The 19254-nt window shown below is 49.1% G+C and overlaps 2 protein-coding genes across 3 annotated transcripts in view; both read right to left on the minus strand.

Annotated features, from left to right (window-relative positions):
- Positions 1–1136: 1136 nt before the first annotated feature.
- On the minus strand, positions 1137–2090 carry LOC102560132 (galanin receptor 2a). Its single transcript, XM_006260061.2, has one exon. It carries the CDS (start codon positions 2088–2090, stop codon positions 1137–1139), a length of 954 nt encoding a protein of 317 aa, XP_006260123.2.
- Positions 2091–9735: 7645 nt separating this feature from the next.
- The window catches only part of SORT1 (sortilin 1), a 40399-nt gene continuing 30880 nt past the window's right edge, over positions 9736–19254 (minus strand). For both annotated transcript variants that reach the window (XM_019492519.2, XM_019492518.2), the window contains exons 15-20: positions 18294–18483; positions 17610–17726; positions 16833–16941; positions 16181–16287; positions 14294–14417; positions 9736–12951 (exon numbers count right to left, since the gene is read on the minus strand). In XM_019492519.2, the coding sequence (XP_019348064.1) occupies positions 12937–12951; positions 14294–14417; positions 16181–16287; positions 16833–16941; positions 17610–17726; positions 18294–18483 (662 nt within the window). In that variant the 3' untranslated portion in view covers positions 9736–12936. The remainder of the gene's footprint in view (positions 12952–14293; positions 14418–16180; positions 16288–16832; positions 16942–17609; positions 17727–18293; positions 18484–19254) is intronic.

The following is a 19254-nucleotide window of genomic DNA, read 5'->3' on the forward strand; positions in this document are numbered from 1 at the left end:
CAGTGGGGTTACAATCCATGAGGAGACTCCTGTGAAGTACTGAAATAGAGATAATTACTAATAAAGGGTTGGGTTTCTAATGAGCAGTGCCTCACCCTGTCTGGAGGAGGAGGAGAGAAAGACCAAGCTGTATTGACATTATAATATGAATTGCACTCAAGTTTTACCCGCAGACAGGATCTCATCTATCATTTTGGCTGACCTCCTGCATAGCAGAGGCAGGAGACCCTACCCACGCTTCCTGCATCAAGGCCAACACTATGGGATAACCAGGCTGGACCCCGCATGCTGCATGATCTACAACCCTGTAAGAGCTTATGATCTAAAAGGATGTAGGAGTGGACAAGACAGATGAATGCAGCCCAGGTGCAGGGCTGGAGAAGAGAGTAACGAATATAATGGGACATGCTCCACTCTGAACCAGTCAGTACTACATCAGTTCTTTGATCACAGAGAGGAAGCGACAGGTGAAGGAAGGGCGCAGAGCTATGAGTTTTCTTGGCTAGTCCACCCTCTGCTAGCCCATTGCCCATGAAAAAATAAGTCTGCAGGCAGCACTGGCTGCATCAGTAGGGCTTGAGTCTAGGACCAATGGCTCTGACAGCATGATTTGCTACTGCCTGAACCACTGGTGCCTGGCATATCTGGACCAGTGCTGATCTAGAGCCTGGATCCACTGCAGGGTCAGTCCACAGGGTTGTTCGTGGGTGCAGTCTAGAAGGCTGGCCCAATTTCATGCACCCAGATTTGGCCATAGATCAGCCTGCTTGCACACTCAAGTGATCTAGCACACAGGGCCATGTCATCTGGCCCTCGGGGACATGGACATTTGGAAGGGAGGCACTGGCAATTAACATGGTCACTGCTCCCCTTCCACAACATGGGGGACATGACACAGCTTCACAGGCCAGAGGTTGAGCATCACTGGCCTAAGCTAAAAGATTTACTCCTGTAGGAGGTTCAAACACAGAGAGAGAGAGAGAGCGCAAGCAAGAGAACACCATGCCAAGGGTACACGTAGCTACAAAGGGGGGTCTTATCCCTTTACACCATTAGTTCATTTGCCCCCATCAAACCCTGCATACTGCCACTGCGTCAATCTTGTGCGGATGCACAGAGCCCCCATGCTCACTGCTCTAGCCAGGCCTCCTCAAGAGCTTCCTCAGCCCAGCTTGGTACTGGCTAGAGAGGCTGAAGCAGACAATGGGGTTGACGCAGCGATTGGCATAGGCCAGCAAGGTGGTCAGGTTAGATGCTAGGTACATGGGGGCTGTACTCAGCAACCCATCCTCCCAGGTGAGGAAAATCACCAGCCAATAAGGGATCCACATGACCACAAAGGCCACCACGGTGATCAAAGCTATGATGGTGGCCCGCTTGTTAACTTGGAGGCTGGAGGCTGTGTGGATGCCTAGAGTCCTCCTTACCCACAGGGCACAGATGATCTTGGAATAGCACAGGATCATCAGTAGCATGGGTGGGAGGAAGGCCACCCCACCCAAAAGCCTGAAGTAGAGAGTCATGTGCCACTTTGTCATTTGGTTCACACAGTAGGTCTCTTCCCCAACCTTAACAATAGTGTAGTACATCCACAAGGGGATGGAGAATAGGAAGCACAGCACCCATATGGACATGCAGGCCCAAGCAATGTGCTTCTGGGAGATGGACAGGGTGCGAGTGGGGTGGATCACAGCCACGTACCGCAGCACTGAGACCGCCAGCATGCTGTAGAAGTCTGCAAAGATGATCCAGAGGGACAAGCTATGGTGGCTGATGCATACCATGTACCCCAAGCGCCAGTCCTTGAAGATGACATTGCCCAACATCACTGGGACATCATAGAGAAAGAAGATGAGGTCCAGGACAGCAATATTGACCAGAAGGGGCCCAGTCAGACGGGTCACATGGCTGACACTGGTTCGCCTCAGGTTTGGGATCAGGACCAGGAGCAGCAGGACATTTCCAGGCATGCCTAGCAGGAAGATGAGAATGTGGATGGAAGCAAACAAAGCCCTGCTTTGTTGGAGGAAAAGGTCACTCAAACCAGAGCTGGAGCCATTCTCTGCTCTGGAGTTGCAATGATCGGTCATGGCAACGATGGAGCCCAGCAGCACCAGTCACCCTGACCCACTTGTTTAGTCCAGCAGAACCAAGGCTGCACCTTCCAGTCTGATGTGTTGAAATCAAAGGACAAGGTTAGATTGGCTCTCTGCACCTGAAAGAAAATGATATTGCTGTAGATACGGCTCAAAGGATAAGTGTCAAAAGCCCTGCTCTCCATAGAGCAAATGAAAGAGGTCTTTAGGCAGCAGAAGGATGAGCAACAACTTCAGGGAAGAGCCTGTGGGAGAAGCATTTCAGGTTCATGGAGACAACTATTAGAAAGCAGAGGTGCAATAGGGTACAGCATGTCTCCTTTGGGGGCAGGATGGGGTAGTGAATGCTACCCTCCCCTGGGGTTCTTGTATCAGGACCTAGGGCTGTTCGAGGACTCGAATCCCAGAGCCCCAATTTCCAACCGCCTGCTCTATCTGCTGAACAGCACATCCTTTCCATGAGGGAGGATATGCCTGGCAGCCTGGGATCACACGGTGAAGGATTCATGGTGCTGAGAACATCAGGGTAATTTCACAGAGGCAGATTTTAATTATCGGAGGTAGTCAGTCTGATCTCACCAATGGAGAAGCTTAGCAGGGGTTCAGGGAGAGCGTTTAGAAGAGCTGCATGGTTCTGGGATTCAACAATCAAGGCACAGAGGGAAGAAATAGGACCACCAACATCCACAGCTGAACATGGTGGATCCCATCCGTGGCTGTAAGTTCAGATTTCTGCCAGTTCAGCTACATCTGATAAAGCAAATAGCAAGCTCTTTGGAGCGGGAACCTCAAAACCAGCCCCACAATTGGCAATTATTATTTTCTTTTCAATCTACATTTCTGATTTACAGTAATTTCTGAGTGTGATCATCTCTTGGAGGTGATTGTCTATGAAAGGTGCGTGGGCTCCCCAATTCACAGCACCTGCAGTTAGCAAGGTGTGTGCCTGTTAGTTTTGATCACCAGGAAGAGAATGATGGATGAGGACTGCTGTTTGCAGTGTCCCAAACTGCAAAGGAAGTGACTGTTTTGATGAACATGCAGGTAAAGGGGGCCGGGGAGCAATGGGAAAACCACTAGCATTTAAAATGCACTAAAAGAATATAAAGACTGTTAACCACATCCATCAGTGCTCAGGAGGGGTCAGCTCCTCTGCTCGCAGGCTGGGAGGGACCTTTGGGCACCCGGAGTGACTGAACAGCAGCATCTCTGCAGGGGCAGGAAGCTCAGGACAGGGGGGGTTTGTTCTGCCTGGTGATACAGGAACAGAAGCTGCAAAGCCTTGATCACAGTGCAGGGGCTGTACCTTATTTTGGACGCTCTAGTTAGACAGGGGGCTTCTCACTTGGATTCAAAGGGAGATTTCGGTGAGGTTTCACTGGCGATTTGCGCAGCAAGCTGCAGTGAAACAAGCCTGGACTCCCATCAGACTTCTCGATCATCTGGAGTCGCACCGGGAGCCTCACCTCATCCTGCTCTTACATTGTGAAGAATCACTACTTTCTTGGGCAACGTCGGGCCCGGGATCCAAGCTCTCTCCAGAGATACTTCCCCCGGTTCTGCAGCAGAAATGGAGCCAGTCAGCACACTGCTGTATTTCTGCATCCGGCGAGAGCTCCCAGGCCATGCTTTTATACTGTGAATGGCTTGTGCTCCAGATGCAAAAAGAGCTTACCTCCCCGGTGTCGTGTGCGTGGCAGCAATTTGCTGGATTAAACTGCAGTCCCAAGCAGCCTCCTGTCTTGATCTTGTCACTTCCCCAACAAAACCCCTGCTGCCTAATGAGACAATTTATACGCTTCAGCCAGAAAAACCCCAGGAGGTGGTGGTGCTCCTGGACTGCTTGTCAGCATCCTTCCATCTGAGCAAACAGGAGGCAGTGCCGCGAACCTCAGCCTTGTCAGTGCGGAGGGGAAAGCTGCTTTGAACGGAGAACGGGGCGTTCTGTCTCCTCTTGCTACTCTTACTTGTTCAGCATACTTGAGGGCTAGTAAAGAGAAGCAGGTTGACACCGAGCCCTGGATGCAGCTGCCTCTGAAGGGGCCCGGGTCCATTCAAAATCCACAGCCCAGCCTTGCTCATGAGGACTTCACTTTCAAGGAAGGGAAAGCAGGAGGCAGTACTAGGGTAGCCCCCAGGATGGCTGCCTGCAGCCTGTACTTGTGCAACATGTTCTGCCAGCACAGCTGCTTCATACCACTGCGCTAGCCAGGCCCCGTGCTCTCCCCACTGCCATTACATTCACTCTTTGCTTTGTTGTTTGCCAAGATCCACCAGAAGCTTTCAGACCAGCAGTCTTTGCTCTTCTGAGCACAAACCCATTTGAAACCATCTCATACTGGCAGCTAAGGAAATGGGAGCTGGTGCTGCAGGGGTGGATTAATAAACTTTTGCTCTAACATAGTGGTTAACCCGTTTTTCATTTGCAGACCCCTAAAAAAATGTCAAATGGAGGTGTGGACCCCTTTGAATTGTAAGTGTGGGTATTTACATGCTTTGATTGATCATAACCATCTTTCATGGACCCCTTAGGTATAGTCTGTGGACCCCCACGGGTCCATGGACGACAGGTTGAACACCACTGCTCTAGCAAATTCATGTTCTTATGAATGCAGTGCTGAAGGGCATTGCATGCAAACACACATGAGCAAACTGAAGGAGACCCAGCCATGAATCCCCCGTTGTCACAGGCAGCCAGGATTCCACTTGAGCAGTGCCTTTAATTTCCGTTATGTCTGCTTAGGCCAAAGTGGAGCTGGGCACTAATACTTCCATTCGGTAAAGGATCAGGATGGAGACTAGTGTGGCAGAAGGTTGGGAATCTCAGCAGCTTCTCTTCTCTTCCACACAGCGATAGGCCACCTAGAGCTGACACAAGCACTGTGATGAGTTGCATAGCTAAGCACAGTCCCGGTTCACATTGACACTTCCAAGCCACGTAAGGGTCCATACTGGCCCGAGTGGCTGCTTACCTTGCTGTCACTGACCCGGTTTGCACAAGCAGCTCATCTTGATGAAGCTGAATTGGTTCCTAATGTGCCATGTCCATCCTCAGCCTGGACACAGGAGGAGGGGTGGATGTCGTATACGTAGACTTCAGGAAGGCCTTCGATACGGTATCCCACCCCATACTGGTGAACAAGTTAAGAGGCTGTGCCGTGGATGACTGCACAGTCCGGTGGGTGGCGAATTGGCTAGAGGGTCGCACCCAGCACTCTTTCCTGCCTATGCAGGGGGTCGGACTCGATGATCTATTGAGGTCCCTTCCGACCCTAACATCTATGAATCTATGAATCAGCCCTTTCCACCTGCAGATCTCAAAGTACATTATCAATATTGCCACCATCACATCGTGACTCCTTTTAAAGATGAGGAAGTGGAGGAAAGAGGGGAAGTTAGTTAGCCTTAAGGTCAAACCGTGAGTCAATACAGACCCCAGTAACTGGGCCTGCCGTGTCCCTGTTCTCCAAATGCTTGAGACATTTTTCTTTTGACGAACAGAAGCCAAGAGCCCTGACTCTCACCTCGCTTCTGCTCCAACTCGGAGAGAACAGTTCAAGGATTTTTGTCCTAAAAGTCACACGGCTTATTTTTTCTACTCCTCTCTAATATATGGAGAACATCTTTATTGCATGAAAGGGAGGGATTTTCCTGCTTCAATACATTAAAAAAGTCATAAATTCCCCTCTTACTAAAAGACACCATGGAGGATGGGAGAACTAAGATTATGACACCCTGCTGCAGTCTAGCCTGGGCATGCGGGAGTAGGGGGTTTAAATTGGGCCATTTGAGATTCTTTTATCCACACTTCAACTCAACCCCCTGTGGTGCAAGTCAAAGCTCCTTGCACATCAATCAAATGCTCCTATCCTTGTTTAGCCGTCAGAGAAAACTCTTGCACCAGCTCCCTGAGCCCGAAGCAAACCTCCAACAAAACCTAAAAAAAGAGTTCAGAGATTCCCTCGCTCCATCATAAAGAGAAAGAGCAGACATGCTCTCACAGGACAGCTCCAGTGGGATGGGGGCGGAGGGTCAGTTCCTGTTCTGGTAGCACTTCTAGGATGCATGCTTAGTCTACTGTACTTGCAGTAGGGTTGAACACTGCCAACAGGCACAGCTTTTTGCTTTGACCTGCCAAAGGCCCCGTGTGAGCCACAAGCTCTATTAGGTTAAATAGTGTTTGAACTGACACACAGCAGGGTCCAGCCCTGCATCATCACAGCCATATATCTCCAAACACCATCTTTGCAAATGTCTTCACCAAGGCTGCTTTCCACCCCTGGGAGCTGGTGAAGCGGATTTAACCTGCTGTTTTTTTCAAGGGGTGACATCACAGAGACACAGAAAACAGCCTGTTTCATTAGACTGGTGTTTGTGTTCACCAAGACCTGAAAGACATCATTAACATCCCCAAGTACAGCCCAGCATAAGCATGGACCATCAAGAGAGGCCCCATAGTGCTTATTAAAAGCTATCACCTCCACAGCCAGGGAAACAGGGATGGTCTTGGCATTGGGAGGGAGCTACACGTACTGCCCAGAAGCAGCGCAGCTCATTGAAAGCATTTAGCAAATCCAGACTGTTCTGACTGATTTACAGATGCTGGGTTTGGTGGCTGCTACAGGAAGGGCAGGAACTGTCTGCATGAAATTTTACTGCCTGTTGCTACACAGACAACAGGCACAGTGTGCAGGAATAGAAAACAGAACGAGCAGCGAGCAAATAGTACAGAGTGCTAGCTGGCATAGCGGCAAGGACCACCCAGGACCTCCTAGACAGAAGTAGCAGAGATACACCGAGCAGAGCAATTTTTGGTATTGGTGCCCAGAGCTGTTCGTCTCAAAGCAAAGCCAAGCTGCTGCCCATGGTTTGACGAGAGAAAGTCATGCAGCAATTCCAGCTTGGAAGGAAGCTAGTCTCCCCTACATATGTGAATGCCATTGAGCCCAGTAACTCAAACTGGATGGTATCTTCAGAGCCTGAGAGGTCTTCTGCCAGGTGTCAACCCATTAATAACTTACCATTTCCCTGGTGGCTGAGAAGTTGCATCTCATTTCCAAACTTAAATACAGCTTCCCGCTGATGGATCTGGCTACATCTTGGCTTGCTTAATTAAAGAGCCTCTCCAACAACTTATCTTCTCCCAAGATCCGACAGGCCACAGTCAGCACTCCCCAAACAACCAAAGACAAAGACTCCCTATGCATCATCAGAAGTCAGAGTTTTCCCAGTGTAGGGGGTGTGCTGCCAGTCCCAGACTGGCTGTTTGCTGCTGGAGCTAAGGGAAGAGTTGAGGGAGATTTGTGATGCTTATACAGTGTATAGCACTAACAGGCCATGAAGGGGTTAGTATCACATCCAATGCCCAAGAACCACAAGGCATAAGTAGTTTCCCTTGTGTTCGCCGTGAACAGTGCAGAGCAGAACAGTCTCCTTGGTGTTTGCAGGTGTCTTGGATTTAGAGTGCAAAGCCACGCTGCCTTCTGCCTGACCATTACAGCCTATGCTTAGTACAGTGGAAGGCAGGGTTAAATATGTTTACATCAGCCCGAAGAAAATGGACATGAGCCCCTCACCCAGGGTAAGTTTTCCTAAATGAAAAAAGGGGAAAACACCCCTGAAAGAAATCAGGGGTAAAAGCCTCAGTGTCATGTCCACCAGTCTAGGTTTCCTCTGGCTCCAGGAGAGCCATTTGATCAAGGTAAACAGGCTATATACTACTTGCTCCCATGCTATGCAATGTAGCAGTACAGTAATAACAGCACCTGTCTAACCCCAGAAGTGCTCCTCCCCAATCCTGACTGCAGTCTAATGTATATCTGTATACAAAAGTGATGGGAATTACACCAATGGACAAGCTCACCTGTCTCGGCCTAGCCTGCATCGCTCACTGGAGAGGCAGGTAATGTGTCTGGATACTGTAGATCCCAAATGCGAGCAGTTGTGCATCAGTCAATAGATTTTAAGTGTTGCCTTTGGGGTGGGGGGACCAGGGAGAAAGTGGGGTCCTGGAGGGTTCCCTGATGTCGTCTCAAGTTAGACCCCAGACAGGGAGCACAGGAACAAGTATGAGACCTGTTCAGCTCTTAGGATCCTATAGGACTCCGGCAAATGGTTAGGACTAGTCCTGCTTTGAACAGGGGGTTGGACTAGATGTGACCTCCTGAGGTCCCTCCCAACCCTCATTTTTTATGATTCTAAATCTTGGGCAAAGGGTCACATCAAATACTGATGAATCCCAGGAGCCCTGCTCCCAACCAACCCTGCATAAGAGGATGACCATGCTGTTTCCCCACAGCTCCCCAGAAGGATGCCAGCTGGGGAAACCTTTTGCATTATGAACCGGAGGTTGGCATGAGCAAAGGCACATATTGTCACATGTAAAAACCTAGACTTCTTGTTTCAGAGATGATACCTTTTATATTAGGCCAACTAAGAAATCACACAAAAAAAAAATCTTTTTTCTGCAAGCTTTCAGGCTCACATGCCCATCATCAGGCTCAGGGAAAATTAAAGATGGTAAAAAGTCCCCATAGGTAGGAAATAAACTTCATTTTTGCACAGCGGGAGCTGAAGATGGAGGTCTGTCCCTCTGGGTTTGTGAGCCCAAAAGCTTGCAGAAAAAGGTAATTTTTTTTGCGATTTTTTAGTTGGTCTAATAAAAGGTATCATATCTCTGAACCAAGAGTTCTCGATTTTTTCATTTCTTTTTGTCTTAGACCAATACAGCTACAAAATACATCCTTGAAACATGGAAGATGCTGAATTTTACCCGATTTTGGATTTTAAACTTCATTGCTGAACAAGAAAGATTTCTACACCTCCCTGCTTGCCATCCGACACCTCCAGGGAAGGAATCCTGCCTGACCCGCGCAACAGAGTAACTCTCTCATGGACCCAGAGGGACAGACCTCCATCTTCAGCTTCCTCTGTACACAAAAAAGTTTATTTCCTACCTCCGGGGACTTTTTACCATCTTTAATTTTTCCTGAGCCTGATGAAGGGCGTACAAGCCTGAAAGACTGCAGAAAGATTTTTTTTTTTGCGATTTCTTAGTTGGTCTAATAAAAGGTATCATATCCCTGAACCAAGAGCTGTAGAGGTTTGCATTTTTTTTTTGTCTCAGATCAACACAGCTACTAAATACACCCCTATTTTCACATGTATCACTTCATCTCTAGAGAACTTCTCAGGATCACATAAGGGTGTTTGCAGGGGGTAGCACAAGGTTTTCAATAGGCTGAGTTTATCAAGTGACAATATCCTATTTGTTCTCATGGTGTAATTCTCAATGATTTTCTAGACAGGACAGTGATGATGCTGGGTCTACCTAGCAATAGCGGGAGACTTTGTGAGCTTTTCCTGATGGAGTTGTTTTCAAAACTGGCAGCACTGTTCAACATCCATGTCCATAAGGCTGGCTAAAGTCAAGTAGAAGCACAGTTCTAGTACACCACATGGACCCAAGAAGCTACTCCTGGCTCCAGGTGATATTTATTTCTAGGTCATATTTCTACAGTGGCCCAAAGCTGAAGTCAGGTCCCTGGGCATCAACACCGTGCAAGAGGTGACATTTTACAGGGATCTAAGCCAAGCCAGCTCCCCGGCTCATGAATAGTAATGCAGCTTACAGCGGAGATAACACAAAGTCAATGGTGCTTTTATTTCTAACCCAAATATTGCAAATATACAGAAAAATACCAGTACAAAGTTATAACACATCCAGGTTTATTTACAGAACTCTACACACATCTCCGTTCCATTCCCCTGGACCTTGCCATGGGCTGGACCTTGTGGAGATACCATATGGGAGTGAAAGGGCTATGGCTTTTAATTACGTGGTTACTTCTAACTGGCAGGGCTCCTGGAGAAGAGTCCTTGTATTGATCTGCCTTGCAGGCATGCTGATGAGCCGAAGGCAATAGTGGGATGATGCTTCATAAGCACATGCAATGACTGTGTCCCCTTGACAGCCCTGGGGGAACAACCTACTGGCAAGGGGACAGATGCAGCCCAACGGGCATGCGCTGCTCAGAGAGATAGCAGGCTGCTGTTGCATGGCACAGGGACTTGGGGAGACGCACCACTGCCTGCTGGAAGGCAACTGCCTTTCTGCTGGGCTGGTGGTAAGCCCTTTGGTGCACAGGCTTCCTCAGAGGAAGAATGAGCTCAACTCCATCAGCCAGTGTCTGGCCCCTATAGGCATGTTAAGGCAGGGTGGGGAGGACAAGGAGGAGGGGAGGGGGTTGGGTGAAAGTTTCAACATTTACCAGCTTCTTCTGCAGCCTATGCAAAGACAAGCAGTCAAAAGGGCTTCATCTAAAGAACACAAATAAAGTAGCCATGGGTCTGATCAGGCCACCCCAGTTCATCGGCGTGGAACCTGCTTTGACATCGCAGGCAGTTGTGCCCAGAGTCATTGGCGAGGTGGGGAAGTCTGACTCTGCCCCAGATGCCTAGGCAGTGAGCGTCTGCAGGAAATTTATCATCCCAAGAGCAACAGTTTTTTGGTTAAATCGTGGCTGCGTGTGGGGGGCCTCTTTCCATCTTTCTTTGTCAGCAGGTGGCTACCACTGCCAGTTTTGTCCAGCTGCACAGAGCTAGCAGTTAGTTAGTCTAAAGGAAAGAGAAAAGCACCTCCAAAAACCCAGTTCAGTCTTAAACTGTAAGATTTTCTAAACCAAGTTCTCCAGGTGACTCTTTCATCTGCTCTACTACAATACACACCAGGCTGCTTCCACTGTCAAATCTGCCTTCTAGTCACTGAGCAACCCCTGGCATTAGCTAGATAAAGATTATCCACCTTGCATGAAGCAATCCCCTACCCCAGCGTTTCCCAACCTTTTCCAGCCCAAGGCACACTTACATTAATAAAAAATTTCTGCAGCACACCTGTTAAGGCATTCCCCATCCTCATACCTATTGTAGCTCATTGTCATGGCAAAATTCTGCAGCACACTTTGTCATTTCTGATGGCTCACTTTTATGCCATGGTACACTGGTTGGGAAACACTGCCCTACCCCTCAAAAAAAAACCCCACTCCACTGCTTTAGAGGGAACCACCCAGTTATACCAAGAGAAATGGCACCTTCTAGTGGCCACAAGAAAGCTGTGGCCTTTTCTGCAAGTTCGTAAAGGAAAAACTCCAGTATAACAAAATAACAATAAACTTCAGGACTATGGATGCCTCTCAAACTCACTCAGCAGGGGAAAACCCTTGTTAACTCAAGGGGAAGCTGCTGAATGAATGAGGGGATGGAAAATGCCATACATATGAATTCATTTTCAAAAATCAACCTCATTTTAAACAGAAGTGCTTTAGAGTCTCATGAACCTCATTCTTTGCATTAGCACCTAAGGTATAGCTCACCAATGCAGGAGTCAAGTGACAGCCCCATTAAAGCACCCTCCTACCCTTTTTGCCCCCACCCCCCAGCAGAAGTCAGGTATGAAGATCAGAGATACTAGTGACATCAGGCTGGTATTCCTGATCATTCCCTTTTAATGATAAATATGAAGTTATCACAGTTTCCCTTTAGCAAGAAGCCCTCCTTAAAGCCCATTCCAACTTCTGGCTTGACACAAATAACCAAGGGGTGTCAGATGCCGAGGACATGGGGCTTTCTGAGAAGGACACATGCATTGCATAGTGCAGTCAGCCAAGCAGAAATGCCCGCTGCTGGGGCATCAGCACCTCCAAACGGAACGGCAATAGGAAAGGGAGGCAGCAAGATCCCACGCACATTAACCAGAGTGCCTGCAAGCTGCCAATCATGACCACTTCAAACAGCAGCTCTGCAGAGTGAACAAGCAGCTGATCTCATATTGCTTTGGAAAGGAAAAAATAATAATTCATGGTAGAAACAAAAAAGGGGTCTGTCTTTTGTGACTTGCCCCCACGAAACAAAGATGGGGACTCTTACCCCCAGCAATAGTGCTGCATGTGCACACTTCCTCTTACAGCAAATCCACCTGGAACAGACAATTCCCACCACCCTAAGAGCAGAAAAACAAGCATGGGAGGTTTGCTTGGATGGAGCTTTCTGCTGCATTTATTCCTAGAACTAAAAAAAAAAAAAAAAAAGCCACCTCTCTCTTCCTACTCCAATTTGCCCCGAGCGAGTACTTGCAGACAACATTTTCACAGCCTGGATCTTTGGAGCCATATGGCCACCTGCAGCAAGTGCTCCCAACCTTGTATCACTTCAGCTTTCCACCCCACTCCCACACTGCTTTTGGCTAGGCAAGTCTCTCAAGATTAAATAAAGAGCAACCCCCCAGTTTCCCAGGGTCCCACAGGGACTGGCTAAGCTGTCTGAGGTCCTGACAACCGCTGGGGTCAGCCTGGGCTCCAAATGCTGCAGTGTCAGCAAGGAACATGCCATGGCAGAGATCAGTCTGAGAGGTTAAAATGGAGTTACGAGATTTCTCCCTGCAGCAGGGAGAAATGCACCTAGGAATACCAAGCACAGAGCACAATGCTCCTGTCACCAGCAGATTTGTTTTCCTTAAAAACAAAATAAAACAAAAAAAAAAACAAACAATTTTTTCCACAGGATGAAAAAAAGTCATTAAAATAAAGTTAAATTAAAATCTTCCCAGCCCCGATTCAGAGCCACTTGGGTCCCTGCAGCAGTTCCCCCCAACCCCCTCTGACAGGCCTGCAGCTTTGTTGCGTTTGGACAGTCTCTATGGAAGCAATGGGACGGTGATGTCCCTCAGAAATGGGAGAGGCAGCCGTCGCAGAGGAGCGTGGTCTGTAGGCGGCTTTGCTGTTCTGCAGATCCGAGGCAGAGTCCGAACCCATTTGTCCCAGTGCCGGTGACAGCCGATGCGCTGCTACTCCAGGAGGTCCTGAGAAGAGAGCACACATTGACACAGCAGGGCAAAGACCATAGGACAAGGGACTTCCCTGCCTTTCTGTAATCCCAGGCCAGCACCACTCTCCTCCAAGCACTGAAGCATGCCCCCCTCCCTCCCCAAGAAGGCAAAAAGTGGGGCAGGTGGGGGTTAGCACTGAACTGAAGGTGCCAACTGGGATGGTGATTGGGACTGGTGAGTGGAGACCATCACAGAAGATCTGTCCTTCATTGAGGGTCAGGTCATAGCCTTGTGGTCCAGAGGGCAGCCTCATTTACAAGGAGGATGAGTAGGACGACATTCCCCTCTACTCCCTGTAGTCACCACCCCACAGGGTGAAGTTCAGTTTGCAGGATTCAGGCAGGACTTAGCCTCTGCTCTCCTTGTGGGCAAGGAAACCAGCAGGAACAGACTAGTTTCACACAGCTCTGAACAGCTTATTGAAAGCTGAGTTTTTTTTATATGAGCATCTAGATACAGAACATTAAGAAACCAATGCTTCTGAGTCAGGGTCCAACTCCTGCCAAGAGAATTAAGATCAACTGTGTTTCCAATAGGCTAAAGAGATGTCCATGACCTTATCACTACACCATTCAGATCCTAGGTTCCCTCGGCCAATCTGCAGGTGGGAAAAGGGGCTTTACAAGCTGGTCAGTAGCAGCAAACACCTGAATGCCCCCTGTCTTTTGCTTGGTTAGCTATAGAGCATCCCTGGCTCACAGTGTTGGGGAGATACTGGAGCACCACATGGGGATGACATCTTGGGAAAAGAGGGATGGTTTAAGTACTTGGGACTACACCATTTGCCTCCAATGGGGATACTGGTTTTACTGGGCAGTTCAAAGGAAGGAGCACTGGTAAACTGTGTTGGAGATTCAGTCCCCTCTGCAACATAGAGAAATTAAGAGGGGGGTTGTTGTTTTTTTTTTGAAGACACATCATTTTCAATCCACAGAGGGTATGATATGAAGCAATGTGTTTAAACTGCAGCAGAGAAGATTTAGATCAACCCCCAGAAGAAGTTTCCTCATAGTAAGAATAGCAGGGCAATGCTGGAACAAGGTACTAAGGAGAGTTATACTTATCCCTTCCCTGTAGGTTTGTGAGAAAAGGCTGGATGGGAATCTGACAGGATGGTTAGGAGCACTGAATCCTGCATCTATGCTGGGGAGCAGACCCTTCCACCACCGTGAATCTTATTTCCACTCTCCCAAGAAGCAATATGCCCACATCCAATCCAAGCCCTGATTTCCCAATAGCCTGCAGATTCAATCAGACACAGAGTACTGAGGATGCTTAGACACTGCTGTCTCTGCATCACCCACTAATCACCTACCTCGTCGGAGTCATCATGGTAACCGCTTTTATTAGCTGAGGTGACCGAGTCCAGAGTATCTACCCCTTCCACGCCATTTGCATCTGCATGCTGCTGCAGGACAGAATAGCGGTGAACCAGGAACCTGGGAGGAAATCAGACACACCGGCATGGGACATGTTAGCGTAGGACACTTCTTCTCTGGGAAGAGGATCTCAGAGCAGTTCTGCTGGCAAGGTTTTAGGTCAGTGATATTTTACCAGGTTGCTGTGGCACCCTGTGATGCCACAAGATCCTCTTAAGAGTGTTGCGAGGGGCCACCCTATCAGCCCCATTAAGCGTGCAAACATCTGTGTGATTCACAAGATAAATCTAGAGATTTTAAATAGGAGTCCAGAGTGTCTGATCGGTTGTGGTCTTTCTGAGTTATCTCCAACAGAAGAATTGCTCTAGTACTTTTCCATAGTCAAGAAAGGAGTGAAAGCTGACAGCTGGCATTCTCCAAAGGCATTCAGTCTAACAAGAGGAGCTTTCAGTCTAAAACGTTTGAGAGTCATTGTCCTAGGGCCCTTATCAGAGGAAACACTGCAGCCAGCAGGGAAATGCAGCACCTGTTTCACAATACTGTTCAACAGAGCTTGATCAAGTGAGACAGGAAGCAAAGGCATCTGTACGCCACTGAAACCCCAGGAGTGTCTGAAGAATTGTGGAGGATTACTGAAGATATCAAGGAGTTTCTAACCACCACAGGCAGCCCACACCTCAGCATTTGTATCTCAGAGGACAAGCACTGCCCAGCACCTGGTGCGTTTGGTGGCAGCACAACACGGGAAGCCTCTGAGGGAAGAGCATCACCATCACCACCTCTTGCAGCACTTGTAATCCAATTAGGAGCCTTCCATCCAGGTACCAACCCAAGTCTGAACCAATTTAGCCTGGAGAAACTAATGAGATAATGCAAACATGGCTGTGGCAACACTGGCATTAACGTGCTGGCTATGAAGGTAAGCAGAGGACTCCCCCTAGCAGGTCACTGCACTGCTTTACAGGCCCATGCAGCAGAGGGAGACTTCAGACAATGCAACAGCCTTCTCTGGAAAAATGCCGGTTCCCCTTTGCCCTGCATTGCAGTTCTACAAGAGATGGAGAACTCCAAGGGGTCCCATCCAACCTGGGAACTTGCTCTCATGCAGGAGGAAGCCAACTGCATCTCAACTAATCTGACCATTCTCTTCCCTTTCCAGGAATCAGAACAAGAGAGCTGTGTATCACACAGGACTTTCCCCACCTTTTCAGACTTGCTCTAGTAACATTCCCTCACACACCTGGCTCTGATCTCCTAGACTGCCCTATTCCCCTTGTTACATCTGATCCATTGAAGTTTGGCCCATTCAGGATCAAAAGCTAGGCCTGGCTTCCAGCTTCAGTGCTAAGTGGTAAAGTACAGATATTTTTCTTGGCAGCCTCAACATCACTAAGGCACAAAGAGACTTGAGATGCTAGCTGGACATTACTGTACTGAGTCAACACTCAATCCACCTCATCTTGGTCAGGACCATGTGGCTTGAGGGGCCAGACAGGAAACAACAAGGCCCTATGGCAGCCCAGAAAGACCAGAGCATGATCTCCAGATGGTTGGCTTAGAGCTCACAGCTGGTTTAGTGAGATCACCTTGAGTGAAAACTTATAGCCCTTACAAGTCTTCTTATATAGTGGAACAGTTAGCAACTGCCATCATTACCTACAGGGATCACAGATCCTCTAACAAAGCTGAAACCAATTGATTTAGGAGTCGTCTCCAAGCCTTCCTGTACGTGAATGAGGTGGAGTGAGATGGCTAAGCCAGGGGTTCTCACCATCTAATGCATCTCCCAGCTTAACTGCACCCAAGACCTCTGCAAGCCTCACCTGCCCCCGCAGACATATTTCTTAATGATGACGACTCCAGCTACAATCGCGATGAGAATCACACCTATAACAGCCAGAATGATGGGTGTGGAGCTGGAAGAGGCTGACTGCAGGGAGAGAAAAGGAAACATTGCTATAGTCACATAACGTGCAATTTAAACCAATTACTGGCATTCACTTGAGACTCTTCCAGTGCCAAGGAGCAAAAAGCACTGTGCAACAGAAATTACTTGGTCAGTATCTTGTATGGCAGTACAACCACTTCAAGGGTCAAACATGACAGCTGCTCCAAAGTGCAGACCAAGGCTTGAGTAGTTTTACAAGTTACATCTAGGTGGAATTGGGAAAGGTAATTGGAGAAACAATGCACTTGCTCCCCTTGAAGCAGCATGGAACAGTATGTTTGGCAATTCTATTTAAAGGGAAGGCAGTGCCACAGGATCTGACCCCACGTGGCGAGGGCAAAGGCTTCTCAGTGAGTGTCCCTCACTTGGTCTAGCACAGGACAGTCGGGTGGGCGAGGGAGTCTTTGACAGCAGGGCAAAGGGACCTATTTTAAAAGCAGCAATGTCAGGATCCTGAGGTTTCCAGCCTGGATTTGGTAACATACCTCCCACCCCCTGTTTTCTCCAGGCCTGGGTTGATCACCTACCAGCTGGCTGGGGCTCAAAAAGTTGCTTGTGCATTTTCTCTTCAGGTCAGTCACCTCCCGTGGTGGGCTCTGTCCACCATCACATTTGTCTCCTGGTATTTTACGATACCTGGAATTTCAAAGAAAACTTCTGAAAACCCGAAGCACAGTGGGAAGCTGCCCAGGAGAGGCTAGGGACTGCCCGGCCACATGTGGGCACAATAACCCCCACTGGGCTGGGAGCTGTAAACCACATGCACAGTCATGCTGCTTTCTAATCTCGATCCACGAACTGGGGCACACCCACTGCATCCTGCAGGGGTGTCTGAGAGCCACGGCCTCCTGGAAACAGAGTTCTTAGCCTCCCAGTACAGTGCTGCTGCTGGCTCCTGCCAAAGCAACACAGGCTGCTCAGTGGCCTGGGCCATGGCATGTTGACATCCAGCAGAAGAAAGGGCTCACTCTGGCATGCTCCAGTAACATGTGCCCTGCATCCAGAAGAGCAAGCACCATCCCAACTTTCAGGGCAGTGGGGGAAAAGGTGCGTAAAGATGCCAATGGGCATTGGTGGCAGAGCCTAGAATAGAAGCCAGGCCTCCTGGACCCCAATGCTGCCCTACCCACTAGGGAATGCTGCCATGACAACAGCTTCTTTGTCACTCATTCCCAAGCCCACCCACCACCTTTCACTTCAGCCTTCCCTGCAACAACGGTGCCACATGCCAGCAGCCCTGGGTGCAGCACTGGCTGAGCACCTGGATTCACTCAAGGATCAAGGGTTATAAAAAGACACGTTACCCACTGGTCTTCAGCAGCTCCCGCCTCCCGTAGAGGCAGAACTCCAGGTCGTGGCCCTTCAGCTCCGGTTGCTCCACGCAGTTGGACTGGTTTTCTGGGCGGAAGTAGCCGAAATCACTGCAGCATGAGAGGCAGCAGAAAGGCAAAGGAGAGCAAAGCATCAGAGACTGCTTGAGGCAGAGCGTGACCCATCTCTTCTAGCCTGGCATGTTGCTACATGCAATCCCAGGGAGCCTCTCAGACAAAATGGAATTGGGTGGCATAAACCTGGCCAGCAAGGTCTGTGCTGGGGGTCAAGCTAAAGAATCCCCCAAGCAGCCCCCAAGTCTTATTCCTGATTTGCATTGCTCCTAATATATGGCTCATGGTGCTGTCCAAGAAGCTGAGCACTCCTCAGACCATGACCCTCTGTGGATGACCCCTGACTTTATGGACAAATTCTTCACTGCCATGAGCAATCCTAAACTCTGAACCAGCAAGGGAATCTAGATCCTGTGCACAGGCAATAGCACCACTAGATCCCAGTCTAGGGGCCAAAGCCTGCACCACACATACCTAGAAATGGCAGCATTACAGTCCCCTCCATACAACAGAGATCTGCCCCCGTGCAACTGTTCTAGACCCCTGTGGGGCACTCACCCTTGCCACGTGAGACAAGAGGGGGGAAAAAATGCTTGACCGTACCAGAGGAAGTCTTCCAGCGTGCAGAGACAGACTGATGGCTGCTTGGTCACCATGTAGTCCCGGCCGTTCTGACAGACCGATGACTTGCGGAGCCGCCGGTATTCCTCTTTGTAACCCAGGATGCAGCCATCAGTGGGGTTAGTGGGGTTGCTGGAGTGAGCTAGCCAAATGGTGTAATCCTTGTCCTCACCTGGGAGAGAGGAAGTCATTAGACTCCAGATTCTTGTCAGCTATGCTGCGTGTAATGGCCCTAGCTAACAGCAGAGAAACAACTGCTGCCTACTTAAGAGCGGGGGGCTCACATGCCCAAACCAGGGGACAAATATTCACTTCAGCCCAAAATCTTACCAGCTGGCATGATGCAGCAGGCTGTGCCCTGTCACAGGTGATATCAGGGCCACTCTCTATACCCCCTGTTCTACCCAGTGCTGATGGGAACAAATGTGCATGGCACTGAAAAACCCTGCCTGACCTATCTGAAGAATGCTTCCCCCCACCATGTACAGTTCCCACTCAGTACACTCCTAGACAATATTGCCCCTCCAGGAGCCTGCGGGGGCATCCTCTCACCCCCCAGGGGAAGCTTGATGATCTAAAGGATGGACCAAGGGAGGCATTAGAAACTAAGAGCTTCAGCTTTCCAATTGCAGCTCTGTTGCAGATTGCTTCCATGCCATGGGGCACGTTGCTGCCATCACGCAGGGAGTGAGAATGAGCACAAGCACTTGCAAAGACAAGTATTGCCGCACTGAACAGAGAAAGCTCCTCTTCAGACGGGCAACCAAGTGCCTAGGATGACCCTAGAAGCCTGTCAGCACAGACTCTCCATGTTAAGCCTAAACAGATACTCCACAGCCTCAGTGAGTATCCCAAATAGTTACAGGCTCTGCGAAAGTCACCACATGGCTTGCCCAGAACCCTGTTCTATAATCACCAGGAAGAAGTACCCCAAATCTCTGAT

The sequence above is a fragment of the Alligator mississippiensis genome, chromosome 14 (genome assembly GCF_030867095.1).
Source record: "Alligator mississippiensis isolate rAllMis1 chromosome 14, rAllMis1, whole genome shotgun sequence".
Lineage (NCBI taxonomy): Eukaryota > Metazoa > Chordata > Crocodylia > Alligatoridae > Alligator > Alligator mississippiensis.